The sequence below is a fragment of the Narcine bancroftii genome, chromosome 4, assembly GCF_036971445.1.
Source record: "Narcine bancroftii isolate sNarBan1 chromosome 4, sNarBan1.hap1, whole genome shotgun sequence".
NCBI classification, from domain to species: domain Eukaryota; kingdom Metazoa; phylum Chordata; class Chondrichthyes; order Torpediniformes; family Narcinidae; genus Narcine; species Narcine bancroftii.
The window spans coordinates 82,673,371-82,690,999 of NC_091472.1; the positions used below are offsets into that span (position 1 = coordinate 82,673,371).

A 17,629-nucleotide genomic window follows, 5' to 3' on the forward strand; every position below is an offset into this window, starting at 1 on the left:
CTTTGTCAGGCATGTAGAGCAGTCCCTGTTCCAATCTTACTCAGTTGCCATTCCCCAACTCTTTCTCCACCATGTCTATGACTGCAATGGTGCTACCTCCTGTACCTGAGCAGAACCTGATTATTTCATTAACTTCATGGCCAACTTCCATTCCACCTCTCCCTCCTTCCTTGACCCCTCTGTCTCCATCTCAGGGGCCAAACTATCCATGACTATTCATGGACACTGACTCCAATAGGTTCCTGGATATAACCCTTCCAATCCAATCCCATATAAAGTTGCCACAAAGGTCTCACAATTCATCCACCTCCAATTCCTAAGATGAAGTTTTACACTCCAGAACATCTGAAATGTCCTCTATCCTTAATAAACATGCCACTCCACTACTGTCATTGATAAAGCTCACACTCCACTTTTTCTCATTCTTCTGCCCTGACCCCACCTCCCCCAGGCAGAACAAGAAAAAGTTCCTCACTTTTCGACACTTTCACCAACTTCAGCTCGATTCCACTGCCATATACATCTTCCCTCCTCTACTTGATTTTTTTCAGGGACAACATGGTTAGAATAGCAATTAGTGCAAAACTGTTACAGTGCCAGCGATCAGGACCGGGGTTGGAATCCCATGCTGTCTGTAAGGAGTTTGTTATGTTCTCCCTGTGTCTGCATGGGTTTCTTCTGGGTGCTCTGATTCCCTCCTATTGTTCAAAATATACTGGGCGTTGTCGGTCAATTGGATGTAATTGGGCAGCATGGGCTCATGGGCTGAAAGGACCTGTTACTGTGCTGTATACCTAAATTAAAAATTGAATTAAAATTAAATTAAATTAAATAAGTCTCTCTGAGATGCCTTCATTCTCTATTCCTTCCCCATCCACCCTTCCACCACTTAGTCAGTTACTGTTATAAACACAGAAAGTGCAAAACTTGTCTCTAATCTCCTCCACATCATCTACATATTTTGAAGAAGGGCTCAGGCCTGTAAAGCTGGTTATATATCTTTACCTCATATAGATGCTGTGAGACCTGCTGAGTTCCTCCAGCATTTTTGTGTTTATCTACATGTCTTCTTTGACACCCATTCAGGGCCACAAACAGACCATCCAGGTTAGGCAGAGGTTTACCTGCACGTCATCCAACCTAATCTACTGCATCCATTGTACTCTGTGTGGCCTCCTCTACATCAGTGAGACCAAACTCAGATTGGTTGACCGCTCTGCTGAACACCTACACTCTCTTTGTGGGTCTAAACTTCCTGTAGCCAACTGTTTTAACACCCGCCACCATTCCAGCATTGATATGTCTGTTCTTGACCTCATCCAATGTCTGAGTGAGGCCAAACGTTATTGTGAGGAACAACACATCCTATTCCTCTTGGAAAGTTTTAAAACTAACAGAATGAACAGTGATTTTCCTCATTTTAACCTATCTCTTCTTTACCCACTCCTATACTTTCCCTCTCTCTCTCACTTTTCTTGCAACTGCACCCCACTTCCCAATGATCTATCTCTCCACTTCTCACATCCTCTGTCCTGAAAACTTCTTACCCCCTTTATATATAATATGTAATATTATGTACTTTAATGTAATATCACCCCTTACCTCTGGTCTTGATAAAAGGTCTAAAGTCAAAACATTGACCATTTCTACTCATCAATGCTCTCTGGCCTACCGTGTTCCTCCTTGTGTGGCATTAAGTAAGAACAATGTAATTATGCAATGCAATTCCTTTGTAGAAGTAGCATTTTGGTCTATTTATTTAATCAAGTTGCCTTGGGAGATCTTTACAAAGCTACATGTATAACTGGCAATGTAGCTCAGCTGCTAGTGCAGTGGTTCTCAACCTTTTTTTTTCCCCACTCACATATCACTTTAAGTATTCCCTTTGCCATTGGTGCTCTGTGATTAGTAAGGGATTGCTTAAGGTGGTGCTTGAGTGGAAAGAAAACTACTGCTTTAATTGTACCTAATTGACTCATTATGTGCACGGTTTTATAACTCTAAAGGAAATGGGCCAATGAGAATTTTTCTCAACCAAAGTCTTTCAGTAACAATTGGGTCTAGAGCAGTGATTCTCAACCTCCCCTTCCCACGCACATACCGCCTTAATCACAGAGCACTGATAGCATAGGGATTACTTAAAATGATATGAGAGTGGAAAGAAAAAGGTTGAGAACCATTGAGCTCGTGTTATTGCTGCACAGCTCCCGTAACCCAGGTTCAGTCCTTATCTAGAGTGATATCAATGTTGAGTTTTTACATTCAGTGTGCAATTGTGTGGGTTTCCCCTCTCCCCACATCCCAAAGTTGCACCTGTTATTAGGTTAACTGGTTATTGTAAATGATCCCCGGTGTAGGTGGATATCAGTAGAATTCGGAGAATGTTGGGAGAGAGAATGGGCTCCAGGGAACGAAGTGGGGAGATGGAATCCATGGGATCACTGAGAGCTGAGGCAGACGAAATGGTTTGACCTGTGTCCTGCATCAGTATTACGTTATTTCTTTTTCTACCTTTATTGATGTGTTTAACATGGCTGTATTCCCCAACATTCACCTACGGCTCCTAGAATGCTTCCACCAGCGTTGTCTCTGCTCCATCCTCAACATCCATTGGAGCGCTTTCATCCCTAACGTCGAAGTACTCGAGATGGCAGAGGTTGACAGCATCGAGTCCACGCTGCTGAAGATCCAGCTGCGCTGGGTGGGCCTCATCTCCAGAATGGAGGACCATCGCCTTCCCAAGATCGTGTTATATGGCGAGCTCTCCACTGGCCACCGTGACAGAGGTGCACCAAAGAAAAGCTACAAGGACTGCCTAAAGAAATCTCTTGGTGCCTGCCACATTGACCACCGCCAGTGGGCTGATATCGCCTCAAACCGTGCATCTTGGCGCCTCACAGTTTGGCGGGCAGCAACCTCCTTTGAAGAAGACCGCAGAGCCCACCTCACTGACAAAAGGCAAAGGAGGAAAAACCCAACACCCAACCCCAACCAACCAATTTTCCCCTGCAACCGCTGCAATCGTGTCTGCCTGTCCCGCATCCGACTTGTCAGCCACAAACGAGCCTGCAGCAGACGTGGACTTTTACCCCCTCGTCCGTGAAGCCAAGCCAAAGAAAGATTCCCCAACATTATTCAGTCCCTTTAATCATTTTGCCCTATACTTGTATTTACTTTACGCACCACCAACAAACAACAAAACCGTCCAGTCAAAAAAAAGACTAGCTAGCAGTCAATTTTCGACACGTTGCAGTTATGTGGATTGTTTATCACTTCTGTGATTCCTTTGTATTATCAAACAGTCAAATTAATAATAACGGATGCAAATTCCATTTCATGCTCCAGGTGTGAATTAAGATCAAGCGACTGGCACAGACTTTGCCAACTGAACTGACCACCCCAGTGCAAGCAGCAAAAATTTTTTAAATACGCGTTAATTTACCAGAGATAATGTTAACTTGACAATTAAACCATGGGAAACATACATGAAATGTAAAATCGACTTTTTGTTGCATTCTAAAATATCTCTGTGTTGATACAGCAACGTTACATCCTCATTCCTGATGCCGTCCATGGGTGGACTTGAAATGTCCGAATGACATTTCAAGAATTGCACGGTCACGAGTTCAACTTGCTAATTTTTTTCTAAATGATGTGGGAAAACGAAAACTTTGCAGGAAAGTTTTTTTTTAATTTGTTTTTGGGGTAACAATTTTTTTAAAATGCACATAGTATTTTCCTGGCGATTAATCGTCGGATATGCCCCGGAACAGTTCGATTCTTTTAAACTTTAAGAACAAAATAGGGATTGGTGATCACTGAAGATGTCATGGAACCAGATAGAACCCAGAGCAGAGAAATAGAGCATGTGCTCCGATTGTGGTTCCACGGAATTGTTTTTCCACTTCATCTCAACCTACTGCCATAACATCTCATTCCTTTCATTCACACGTGTATCTTTTATTGCCATAAATTAATTTATGTCGTGTTTATTGACGGTAGCCAATTCACCTTCTCGCCTCTCGGTGAAATTGTCAGCGAAGCATTTACATTACATAGACACCCTGTTGATCCCTCACGCCTCCAGCGCGCTATGGTGCATGTCGCCTTTTGTTCTCCACTCATATTAAGTTCCTGTGAAAAGGTTGAGAGCTTGACCATTGCTGCCTGGGCGGTAAACGCCAATTAGCGCTAAAGCCCGAGAGGTGAATTTCCACCTCCATTGTTTTTAACTGTTCTAATATCCAGCAAGATAAACAGATATGGCAAAGAGTGCTTAGTGGAGTCACCGCGGGATCCCCTTCCCCTTGAGCTAAACTGTTCAATTAAATGCCACTCCAAAGGGGAAAAAAAATGTAAAGACGACTTGAATAAAGCGTGGACCAAAAAAGCAACATTTCGTCCCTTAATATATTTAATAAAGAGATCTGTTCTCATCTTTTTTAAAAAAAAACAAGCATAAATAGTTCCTTCTCTCGAAAATTTCATTAAAAGAAAATTCAGGCATAGAGAGCGGGAAGAATTCAAACGCGAGATAAGTTTAAAAAATGAGAATGAATTATGATGGTCTCAAATGCCCGGCGCTGGTAGACTCCAGGAGAAGAAATCAGCACCAAGACGACATTGATCAAACGTTTGGTAGTGCAGAATTTCTGTTACAAATGTCATTCTGTAATAAAGCGCAGAGACTGCCATGACATTCCCCTCAAACTAGTTCGACCCAAACCGTCTCCCTTTGAAAGCTGATCCCAGCTTTCAGCGAAGGAAGATTACGATTCGGCTCAATTCCCAACGTGTCTTTACTTACAATCAGCTTTTCTGATCGGGGTGAAATGTCAAGTGGAGGAAAGGCAGAAAATTAAGGGCAAATAATAAGGAAGTTGGACATCCTGCAAACTAACTCTTTGCCTAAAAATGGCAATTTATCCACCCTGCACATGGCGCAAGTTGAATCAGGCTTCCTCGGTCTTGCAGTGTTGCTTGCTGGTTGGAGAGACCCGGCAACACAGATTTAGCACCATGGAGAACGCAAAATGAGAAGAATATGAATTAACCATGAACCTGATTTCAAAGTCATTGAGAATCATTCTGGACTCCAACTCTTTTCCACAACAGCCCTTCCTTCACTTGAGAGATGGAGCTCCTTTATCCAACGTGAATTTTGCTCCCTACTCAGAAGCTGGTGGTAGTAAACACTCCGACTGGAAGGAATGCCGAGAGCTTTTATTATCAATGCCGCGCTAAGACCCTGCCCGATCTGCATGGCAGAGGAATCCCACTGCGGCGTCAGCTTTGCGGCAGAAACCCCGCTATAAAAGATTCAACTGCCGTACATTGTGAATGCTTTCTTGTGCTCGCGTGGTGAGGTCAGATGGCCGTTTCATCGCATCAGCTGCCTCGGGGTGAGGTGGGGGTGGAGGAGGGAGGTGCCTGCAGTTTGCTGCTGTCGCCCAGCTGAAACGGACCAACCCATTTCCCCGGCCATGACCTAGATCACAATCCTGCGCTCACCTTTGCAAATTAGACAGATGCTCCGTGCACCCCCGAAAAGCTTTATGTGTTTCTTTGCATCTGTAACTGTAGGCTCTTTCTAAACAGACACGTGTGTGTGCGCGCATTCTGGTCAATGGAGGACCACCATTTAACCCATGGGCTCCCAGGCTAACGGAGTACTTACAGCATTCAGGAGTAAATTGGAAAAATGGGGCATGACTGCCAGTTGGGTGGTAATTTAATGAACGAATTGATGCCGGTGCAAATCAGTCCCGCGGAGTTTTTTTCCCCCACTAATGGAGACAGCGAAAGCAACATTGGGGAGGGGGGTTTCAACCTTGGTTAAGGTTCGTCGGTTGAAATGCAGAACCCGGCATCGAGAAACCTGGAAAAGCCCTTTGAGAATGTCATGCCTGAAACTTTCTGCAGCCGCGGGTGATCGGGTTCCCTCTGCAATGAGCACTGACCACAAGGCTGTGAGGTTGGCATTGCCCAGCCGTTCACCACACGTTTAGGGAGACCTGGGGTCCCACACGGCTCGCTGCCAATGGGCAGACCAACCCCACGCAAGAGAAGAGGATGAAGTGCGGATTATGGGTGGGTTTCAAAGGGGGCGAGCGCACAAAATGCCTCCGGAGGAATAGGCAGGGGGCTGCCAGCCACGGGCACGGTGACCTCGAACGTGATTGGCGTGGTGCCTTTTATTGGCAGGGCAGCTCGGTTCCTACCTTTCGAACAGCAGTGAAGCCAGTGTCTGCAGCAACCCGCTCGGCCATGCCGTCTCCTCCTCGCTGCAACTCAACCAAGAAGTGGTTGGTGTAAAGCTTCGGATGCATCGCCGACGTTGCAGAAATAACCGCACTGAGCAAAAGAAGGGCAAGCGTGACCCCATCCTTGACATCTTCCCGCTTCATCTCTTGTACGCGAACAATAAACAGCAATGGACTGTAGGAAGGAAGGTGGGGGCGAGCAATGGAATACAGATGTTAGCCCAGCCGCGGTCTGCACTTCATTGAATTCGCTTTTCCGAGTATCCGCACGGAGTATGGAGCTATGCAGTTCGGGAGACCGCCTAACCTTTCTGTGCGTGCTGGTGGAAAGGAGCCCGCATTTTTACCGGCTGATGAAGAGAGCGCTGGGCTTTCTCACTGGATCACGTCGGACCTGCGTCAACATTCAGGGCGATGGGGGTGGGTGGGGGTGGGACTGGGAAGGTAATGTCAAGAATGCAGCACAGAAGTTGAAACAGGCCCCGTGAAATGTGGCTGGGCGTCGTGCTGGTCCGGAGCTGAGCCTCACTTCATGGTGGTGGGGGTGGGGTGGGGGGTGATGGGGTGGGAGATGAACAGCAAACCTCATTTTATCTTGGGCGTGGAGGACGATCAGCGTTCTTCTATGGGTTCTCAGGTGGCATGGTCCGTCACCGGAGGGAGAGTGGGCTTGACAGGCAGGCTAAGGGGGTGGTGGGGGGGGGGGGGGGGGTGTTGGGTACTGAGGTGCCCGCAACGTCCATCTTATACTTCTCCCTGACTTCAATGTGTTCCACGGTCAAGGAACGCAGTTCTCCATGCTCTCCTGAAAGCCTCCACATCACTTCCAGCCGGGATTCCCTTGAGCCAGTTCAGCTCTTATGTTCTTACACGGAATATCCTTGAAGCATTTCTTTTGCTGTTCTCCTGGTTGTCTCCTGATCTGAGAGAGGCTTGAGTTGAGTGACTGATTTGGAAGCCTGAGGTCGGACATTGGCTCTGTCCGAGTTTGACTGGAGCTTTTGATTCTGGGGAAAGAGACATTGGTTTGCAGAGCTTGCTGATGGATATAGAAGATATTGTTGAGGCAGTATTTTAATGGTAAATCTCCAGGGAGATGGGGGGGGGGGGGGGTCTGCTGTAAGAAATGTCCAGAGAACTCCATATGATCACTGATGAACCACACGCTTGGAACTGTCTTGCTCCTCGGCCATACTTCTCAGCGGGTAGCTGAAGGCTGTGCTTGTCACTCTGGAGGTACCACTGGATTCCATCATCAATGTCCATTATTACGAAGAGATTACCTCCAAGGTATGGGAAGCAATCTATTTTGACTGGTACCTCTTAATGTATTTTAATCAAGTGATCTTGATTCTAGTGTGGAGGTGATGAACATTGAGCTGTGTCCTGTATGAACTGGAGATTAACACTATTCCAGTGTTGGAGGTAATGTGAAAGATTGAGAAGAAAAATACAAATCTTTGGAAGTATCCAGTTGGGGAAGAGTAGGGAAAGGTCCTCCATATAAAATGGTCAGAGCTGGTTCTATCTAATCTAATCTAATACCAGATAGACAAGTACAAGGTTGAAAGACCCAGAAGTTGGCATATCTTAGTTTAAAATACATGATCATTCAAACAAGAAATTGTAAGAACTTCTGCATCACCAGCACCACAATGAAAGCTGATGACTGCTGGACCATCTACTATTTAATCCATTTTGTTGTCTCCATTAATCTGTCATCCAAAATAGCTGGAGCAACACAAGTAACACTGCAAGGGAGATCAATATCAAAAGACTGAAATACTCCACAAATAATGCTCTGCTCAATCCATGTCTCATAGACAATTAGACATTTACCAGTCAAAAGGAGGTGCAGGGGATCGACAATAAACGGGCTGCACTAATTCCATCACCTTCAACACTGGTGAAGAGATTTGATTTCCCGAAGCTAGCTTGATGAGAATAACCAGAAGACCAAAGCTAATAAAATGTAAACATTATTTGACTGAAAGCATCATCAAAATTCAAGGGGAAGAAAGCAGGACTTTTGATAATTGAATGGCAATGTTCAACTTGAAAACTTGTGACCAAATCTTAGCATCCATCAGTGCCATGAAGGTCAACCATGGCCCAAGTCCCTTCCCCACTGAGAGCTAAAAAAATAAGAGCTCAGCAGTGATACCAAGTTTAGACAGCACTCACTAGGAAAGCAGTTCAAAGATCTCCCCAACCAAGGTTCAGTCTTTCTGCCATGAATTCAGTAATCCGTCAGCTAGATGAGGTCGAAAAGACCACCCAAGAGCTAAAATAAACTACCAGCTCCAGTAGAAATGGAATATTGTAGCAACTCTTTGCTGTCCCTTGCCTTTTACAAGATAGATTTCTGATATATCTAGTTTTCCAATATTATGCCTGATAGTGCTGCCACTGTTATTTTTAAACTTTTAGACGAAACTTTTAAGTGTGCTGAAATCCCCAATAAAGATTATAGTTATCGTGTGCAAACATTCATTAGTCACCTGTCATTCAGCCTGAGCCAAAAATTCTTTCTCAAGCTGATTGACAAGATAGGCTCCAATTATAGCTCATCTGCCTCTAAATGTAGTTCTGTCTACTACCTTGATTATGAAGCCAATTGATGATCACTTTATTGCACCAAGAGCATCACTTGGAGCTGCTCAGGAGAAATGACAGAGGCAAGATGCATGCAGAAGGCTGCATAAAATGACAAACCTAGCCAAGTCCATTATGAGTACCGACCTTCCAACCTGTGACGACACCTATGTGAAAAAGCATCAGCATCTTAAAGGAACCCTCACCTTGGTCATGTTCTCTTCTCACTTCTAACTGTAGGTTCAAGAACAGTATATTTTTCCAATTGCTATCAAGCTCTTGAATCTCCCAGGAGTACCCTAAACATAAAGTACTCAAGGACTTCAAAAATCTGTCTGTACTATTGCAACAGCAGTTGTACTAACTGCAATTGTAAATATTCATCGATCCTTTTGTATATATTTGTTTCTCTTGTATGATCATTTAATTTATACTTACTGTTTGTTAGTTCATTTTATACATATGTGTCATTCCAGAAAGCAAGAATTAATGTGTCTGTACATTATACTTATTTTATGACAATGAACTTTAATCATTATTATGGTGCCATACCCCCAATTTACAATCAACTGCCAAAAGATCGTAACGTAATTCTCAACTAATGGTCATATTACAAAACTAGCCACTTGCAGACGTTAGTGGAGTTTTCACTCGGCAGAATTTCTTCCTATGTGGCACAAACCTGAATAACTCTATTTTTTTTTAATTTGAGGGCTGTGTTTCTCTATCAATTCCTTGGTTTATTTTTGTTATCTTCAAAATTGCTTCATATTTTCATTGATGCAGGACTGGTAATATAAATGAAGTTAATGATCTCATTATTCACAAGATATCTGAAAGAATTTTGTGACTTTGCATCAAAAACCATACCTTTTGGAAAGGCAGCAACTGACTTTTAAAAGTTAGAACTTTAAAAAATAAATTGCAATACATTTAATGTAAGAAGAAGTTCAATTAGATTGTCAGTTTCCTTTGAACATAGAATATAATGATTATAAATTTTATTGCTCCAAGGCCGCATGTCACAGGAACTGGTAATATAATTTAGAACTAGAGGTAGTTATGAAATTCAGGCCTCTTTCACTTTTAAAAATATGAATTACTAACTGGGAATGATAAATAAGTACTTGATAAAGAATCCTGAACCAAACTGACCATTTCTGCCCTTGTATGATGCCTGAGCCACTGAGTTCCTCCAGTACCTCGTTGTTTGCATCAAGAATCCTGGGGAGTATTCCATCACATGTGCATGAATCTTCCATGGGAGTTAGGGGATTTATACACAAATTATTAAATCTGGTAAGACTTCCTCTTTCAGATTTATCTTCCTTTTGTAGTAGCCAATATCAATTCCTCAACCATATCAAGGAAATCGATTATTTACCTCACTTTGCATTTTGTGCACAATTTGATGCCAAGTTTCCAATATTACAATATCAACTATTCTTCATTAATTTTGACTATTTGGGTTATTGCTTAATCTAGAAATTTATAATCTCAGTTTAACACTAGAATGTCAACCATAATATTTTGGTGCAAAAGAGAAAAAATAAATCCAATGGTATAAGCAACAAAGTAATTTGGATTCTATTTATTGTATGCATTATTTTTGGATGAACTGAATTTATAAAGTGACTTTTAGCAAAGCAAAGAAAGAGCACACTTGGCTAGAAATGTGCAAAAGATATGTAACCTTTATGTGCGTTGCCACATTCATGATGCAATACTAACAAAAAACCACACATGAATAAAATATTTTTTTCATTTTCACATGATATTAATTGCTATCAGTTGCATGGACATAAAAAGGTTGTTGCTACTCTTCCAAATAAAATGGTATTTCAAAATGATTTTTCATTATCTTTTTTTCTGCAAATCCACCATAGCAATTAAAACTGTTAGAATAACAGTATTGTTTATGAATTTTTAATTCCACAGTTATCAAAGGATAGCTCTCAATGTTTACATGTCATAAATCACAAGTGCAGATTGATTAGTATTTCCTAATCTCCTCATTTAATTACTTGTCACAATGGTTGGTTCCTGTGATCCAGAATCAGAGGGAATTGTATAAATTCAAACTTCCAGATCTAAATGTTGCCTTTTTGTCTGGACATAGAACCATAAATACACAGAACAACAAACCAGAGGCCAGTCAGTCCATACAGTCTCTGCAAATGTTATACTTTGAGGGCTATTTTCCACTTTGGATGCTTTTTCCTTCATTATTCACCCCACATCCCCACTGGATCTGTTGCTTCATTCTTAATTTGTGAAATAACAGAAGCCATTTTGACCTTTATTGCAAATTTTATACATTAAGGTTGTAGTCTTACATGATGTAGATAGGTTTACAAAATGTGAAATTAGTTATACTTAATAAAATTTAAAATGTTTGACAATGCCTGCAGACAAAATTGAAATTACTCTTCCCCAAAATTCAACATATTCAGGTTATGTCAATGGTTTTGTCAAATTTAATTTTTTTAGAAATGACCTTCAAAGTACAGAAGCAATAACTTTTTTTTGTCATGTCTTCATTTTTTTCTAGAGAACAACAGTTTTTAGAATGAGGGCCAATATAAGAGGTGCGCAGTTTTCTTCAGTTAAGGGTGGCATGGTTAGTGCAATGCTGTTACAGCGCCAGCGACCGGGGTTCAAATCCGGCGGTGTCTGTAAGGAGCTTGTACGTTCTCCCCAGGTCTGCGTGGGCTTCCTCCAGGTGCTCTAGCTTCCTCCCACCTTTCAAAACATATGTAGATTGTAGGTCAATTGGGTATAATGGGGCAGCATGGGCTTGTGGGCTGAAAGGACCCTGTTACTGTGCTGCATTTCTAAATTTAAATGTTTCTCTGTCCACCTGCACGAAGAGTAACATTTTTAATAAAATGTTCAAAAATGACCCAATTAACACAATATGCATATTAGACAAAGCATTATTTTTTTATTGATAATCCTACCATGAAGATTGTTTCTGGAAAAATAGAAATTTTTTTTTAAGCTATTTGAGACCATGGCAAACCACCAAATCAGATAACAGACCATAAATAACTTATCCACACAAAATGATCTTACCTAACAAGGAACAAGGTGGAAAACTGAAATAATAAAACAGCAAATATATTGTAAAATGACAAAAACATATGCGTATAGCCTCAAAGCAGACATCTTGGTTAATAAGATGGGAATTGATTGAACACAGAATGTTTAAAATCAAAATAATTTTTTTTGTTCAGAAAGAAGACACCTTTAAACTTAGTGAAATGCATAACATGTGGGTAAGACAATCCAATATGACAGTCACTGAAGAAAAAGATAACAAACAGCATCTTCTAATTCTCATGTCATAAATTCTCCAGGACTTAGTTGTGTAATGTTTGAAATAAACTAAAATTATAAATAATACTAATTAATTCTTAAACATACAATGAAAATGTAATCTAGTTAAATATATATCATGGAGTTTACCCTGTAACAACATCCAGGCTTCTTTCCCACCTCCATAAACGTAAGCCCATCACAAACTCTGCTGTTCAGATGTTAACAAGACAAAGAGTCCTGTTCACCTCTTTGATCATAATTTTTCCCAGCTTTCAGCCTGGCAGATACTCAGTTTTCATACTTGTTTAAAATTCATCCACCTTCTTTCCTTGCCATATCATTGTAATGTCCTCCACTTTTTAAAATTCCACTAGATATTTTTGTTCTTCCATTTCTAACCTCCTGTGCACACTTGATTTTAATTACACTTAGTTGTGGAATTTATTTCTAAAACCTCTCAGGATTGTGCTAAAAACTTAACAGCTCTTTGGCCATGTTCAGTGATTATGTATTTATAGGGCCTAGTATCAAACTTTATCTGATAATCTGTGGTACCATGGGATATTTCACTTTATTAAAGATGTTCTTTAAATAAAAAATGATGCTGTTCTTCAGAGAATAAACTATTCCTTGCAAAAATATGTTTCTTTCGTATTTCCCAGAAAAATCACTGGCCACAAATATATGTAATTATAGGTTTTTTTTCTCACACTTGCACAATAATATAGATATAACTTATTAGTTTTTAAGCAATACCCAGATCAAATTCCAAGGTCAAAACTTGTTTATTTTTGGCACCAATACGATGTGTATTCACACCATTACCGTAAAACATACGTCATATGGTCAAAATGCTTTTTCAACTGTTGATGAGGAGAAAATAAAACAGAAAATAATTTGTATTTGCTTGTTTATACATTTTTTTAAGTTCTATAAATTCCATGTGCTCATTCAAGAGCTTCATCTGAATTTACCTGCAGGTCTTTCTCACTGCTACATTCCTTGCTTTCTTCCATCTTGGTTTTCAGGTTAATGATCACCTCAATTTGTTTTGCAAGTTGAACAGGACTATCCCTTGCTGGTGATTCTTCATCTTCATTTTCATCATCAGTATTTGGCATTTCAGAATTCTCCAGCTTTATCAACTTGCTCTCTTCTACCTCCAAGTGTTTAAAATGGTCTTCTTTAAAACTTTCTGGAACATTGCATTTATGTGATTCAGTCTGTTCATCGTTCCTGCCACCTGTACTCTGTTCATTTCTTCCTGAACGGAGTGAAGTCCTTGCTCCATAGTTGAAGATAGAATATACTTTCATCGAGTGTGAAGATTTGCCTGCAGACACATAAATGTTGAATTAATTGCCTTACCAACAATATAGAAGAAGCTTTCAACAGATTTCATGGTTAATTCCATAATCCGTTATTCCTTGTGGGTTACTGGACCAAAAATCAGGAGAAATATGTGTCTGTTCTGTCTTTGCCCATGCATTTCCAACAAGTCCAGCAAATTGGCTCATTTACTGGAAGCAGTGAGGTTGCTTCCACTACCAGGTGGTACTAACACAAGGGGAAGATTTAGTGGAGTAGATTTAAGTCAGAGATACAGAAGAACTATTCCTCCAAGTGAGTAGTGAATCTATCTAATGAAGCAATAGATGCTGCCTGAATGTTACGGCACAGATAGGCAGATTTTGAAGTGGAGCTGAATCCACGGTCAGATCAGCCATGACAACCTTATTGTTGGTTTACTTTGTACGCCATAATGAAAATTAATTCACAGGTAAATTGATGAGAAGGCACAGAAATAATGGAAAAGTAATATTATTTTTGAACACTTGTTTTTTTTAAATGATTGGAATGCAAATTGCAAGGAGTGCAAATTAAGTGAGCAGATTCCAGCCCCAGCTGGGTGGTCTGAGTGGTAGCAGGCCCTCTAGTGGCACAAAGTGGAAGCTTTGCCCTCTTTGTATGTCAGGAGAGCTTTGACAGCTGACTGCCAGTAGTAAACACTGAGGGATTTTTAAAATATTTTTGAAATATCCTTGACATTGAAACTCTTAAAATATGTTAATATTATAAGCACTTTTTTTTAAAGGAGAAAAAAATAATCAGTAATGACAGTAACACCAGCCTTTGACATAGCCCACATGGGAGGTTAGTCAGGAAGGTTCAGTCGCTCTGTGTTCATGGTGAGGTAATAAATTGGATTAGACACTGGCTTTACAGGAGAAGCCAGAGAGTGGTAGTGGATGATTTCCCCTCTGACTGGAGGCCTGTGACTCGTCGTTTGCCTCAGGGATCGGTGCTGGGACCATTGCTGTTTGTCATTTATATCAATGATCTGGAAGACAGTGTGGTAAAATGGATTAGCAAGTTTGGAGATGACAGAAAGGTGAGAGGTGTAGTGGACAGTGAGGAAGGCTTTCAAAGCTTGCAGGGGGATCTGGACCAGCTGGAAAAATGGGCTGCAAAATGGCAGATAGAATTTAATGCAGACAATTGTGGGGTGTTGCTCTTTGGTAAAAAGGAAAAAGTGTAGGAGGAATATATGCAGACTCAATTTTGAAATTTAAGAAAAATGTGGACAGGTACATGAATGGGAAGGGTATGGATGGCTATGGGGCAGTGCAGGTCAGTGAATAATAGTTCTGTACATACTAGAAGGGCTGAAGGGCCTGTTTCTGTGCTATATAATTCTATAGTTCTGTGATTTTATCTAAAAACAAATGATTATAATAGTTGTACTAAGGTGAGATAATTACCTTCCTTTTGGCTCCTGGTTGGGAATAAATTGGGCTTGCTGATTCTATGTTAGGTCCCTGGGGTGTCTGGTAGTGGAGAGCGATGATAGACCAGGCCTTCTGAATGTGTGAGGAAATCTGGGACTTTCATTTCTGTTGTCACCATCTGGAAGTCCTTCACTCACCACTGCACAAAGAGTTAAACACTCACGGAATCACTGGGAAGCAGTGGCATCAGCCACCACCATTTGTCTCAGACCAAATGCTGACAGCTGACAAGTGAGGGCTGGGTATTTTGGTGAAATATGCAGATTGACTTTGGTTGAGCATAATAAGAAGAAAAATGGGTAATGAGAAGAAATTGTTACATAATGGTATTGAACAATAAAAAAATAAACTAATTATAAAAAGTAATCTTAATCAGTGAGAAGAAAAATAATTTGACGTGAGCTTATTGCTCACAGTGTAGATATAGGACAAGTTATTTGCCTGGAAGGGTGAGTATTGAAATGGATGGCTACAGTTTCCTAAGAATAGCAGTAATGGACTTGGGATGGAGACTTTCTTTGTATACTGTGTAATAAAATCATATTTCTAGTTTTCTAAACAGATTTATAATTTTGTTATCCATGACTCACAGAGGAAATCCATGCCCATAGTTGCCTTGTTGATTGTAATTGAAGACAATCATTTAGCATGATGGATGCATCTGAAGTTATTATCAATCAGTCAACCCACATATCATCAGTTACCACCTACTCATTCGGATTTGCTCTTATTACTATTCCTTGACCAATTTCAAACACTCTGGCTGTTCAATCAGATTGGTTCATTATGATTAGTCAGTACTATAAAATAGTTGTTTCTGCAAGGATCAATTTTCCAGCAAAAGCAAGTGAGACAGAATTTATTATAAGAAAGTAGTAAAATTAAAGTGTATTTGGCCAGAAGCATTAAGGGATATCTAGCCAGGAAGATGGATGAATTATGACACAGATCAAAATGATCTCACTGAATAATGATCTTTGCTTAACGGCTGAATTGCTTATTCTTGGTGCAATGTTCCTGTTGTAGAATCAGCTAATGTTACAATGCAACAGGGGTAAATTTTGAGACAGAGAGGAAAATCGGAAGTGTCGATATTACAGTTGAACAAAGGGGATCGTGGAGCCATGAGGGAGGAGCTGGCCAAGGTTCACTTGAAAGATACTCTAGCAAGGATGGCAGTGGAACAACAATGGCAGGAATTCCTGGGAATAAGGTGCAGAATCAGTTCATTCCAAAGAGGAAGAAGGATTCTAAGGGGAGTAAGGGGCGACCGTGGCTGAGAAGGGAAATCAAGGACAGTATAAAAATAAAAGAGAAGTATAACATGGCAAAGATGAGCAGGAAGTCAGAGGATTGGGATAATGTTAAAGAGCAACAGAAGATAAATAAAAAGCCAACATGGGGAGAAAAGATAAGGTACGAAGGTAAGCCAGCCAAGAATATAAAGGATGATAGGAAAAGCTTCTTTAGGTATGTGAACAGAAAAAAATTAGTTAGGATCAAAGTTGGGTCCTTGAAGACAGAAACGCGTGAAAATATTAAGGGAAACAAGGAAATGGCAGACGAGTTGAATAGATACTTCACTAGGGAAGACACAAATAATCTCCCAGCTGTAATAGTCGTGATTCCCAAAGTGGGCACTGCCATGCTCCCTGTGGGTGGTGGAAAGATCCAAGGGGGCAGAGTGGAAAAAAGGGGCATTCTGAACCTTCAATCTTGTAATTATTCAGTCTGCTGCAAAGTTTAATGAAGAGGCCAATGGAGTAACTTTCTGTCCAGACTCAGGGTGGCAGTAGTGAGCAAAATAAACAGCGACAAAGGCGTTTTCACGAGAGCAGGTCTCTGTGGCTGCCATGTTGTATGTCACTACCTGCCTGCTCAGCACTGCCACTGCCACCTCCCCCACCCTGCTCAACGCCAACACTAACCTTGCTTGGCACTGCAACTACACCCCCCCACCCCCACTCAGCACCGCGACTACCCCCTTCTCAGCACTGCCTCTAACCCCCCTCAGTGCCGCTACTATGTCCCCATTCAGTGCTGCCACTACTCCCCTCAGCAATGCCACTAACCCCCCTCAGTGCTGCCACTGCTGACCAGCAGGGTACCACAAGGCTCAGTGCTGGGACCACAGCTATTTACAATATACATTAATGATTTAGATGAAAGGATTAAAGTAACATTAGCAAATTTGTAAAATGTGAGGAGGATGCAGGGTGACTTGGACGGTTGGGTGAGTGGACAGATGCAAAGCTGATGCAGTTTAATATGGATAAATGTGAGGTTATCCACCTTAGTGGTAAGAACAGGAAGGCTGATTACTATCTGAATGGTGTCAAGTTAGGAAAAGGGAAACTTGTTCATCGGTCACTGAAAGTAAGCATACATGTACAGCAGGCAGTGAAGAAAGCTAATGGCATCTTGGCCTTCATAACAAGGGGAGTTGAGTATAGGAGCAAAGAGGTCCTTCTGCAGTTGTACAGGGCCTTGGTGAGACCACACCTGGAGTAGTGTATCCAGTTTTGGTCTCCAAATTTGAGAAAGGGCATTCTTGCTATTAAAGGAGTGCAGTTAATGAGGTTAATTCCAGGATGGCGGGACTGTCATATGTTGAAAGATTGGAGTGACTGGGCTTATATAGACTGGAATTTAGAAGGATGA

The 17,629-nt window shown here is 41.2% G+C and overlaps 1 protein-coding gene across 11 annotated transcripts in view; it reads right to left on the reverse strand.

Moving 5' to 3' along the window:
* pcsk2 (proprotein convertase subtilisin/kexin type 2) overlaps positions 1-17,629 on the reverse strand; it is a 344,834-nt gene that overhangs the window by 93,005 nt on the left and 234,200 nt on the right. For 10 of the 11 annotated variants that reach the window (XM_069931793.1, XM_069931790.1, XM_069931791.1 and 7 more), the window contains one exon: positions 13,154-13,512. In XM_069931793.1, coding sequence (XP_069787894.1) covers positions 13,154-13,512 — 359 coding nt within the window. Of the gene's footprint in view, positions 1-13,153; positions 13,513-14,941; positions 15,237-17,629 lie in introns of all 11 variants that reach the window. The other variant, XM_069931799.1, reaches the window with a different exon arrangement.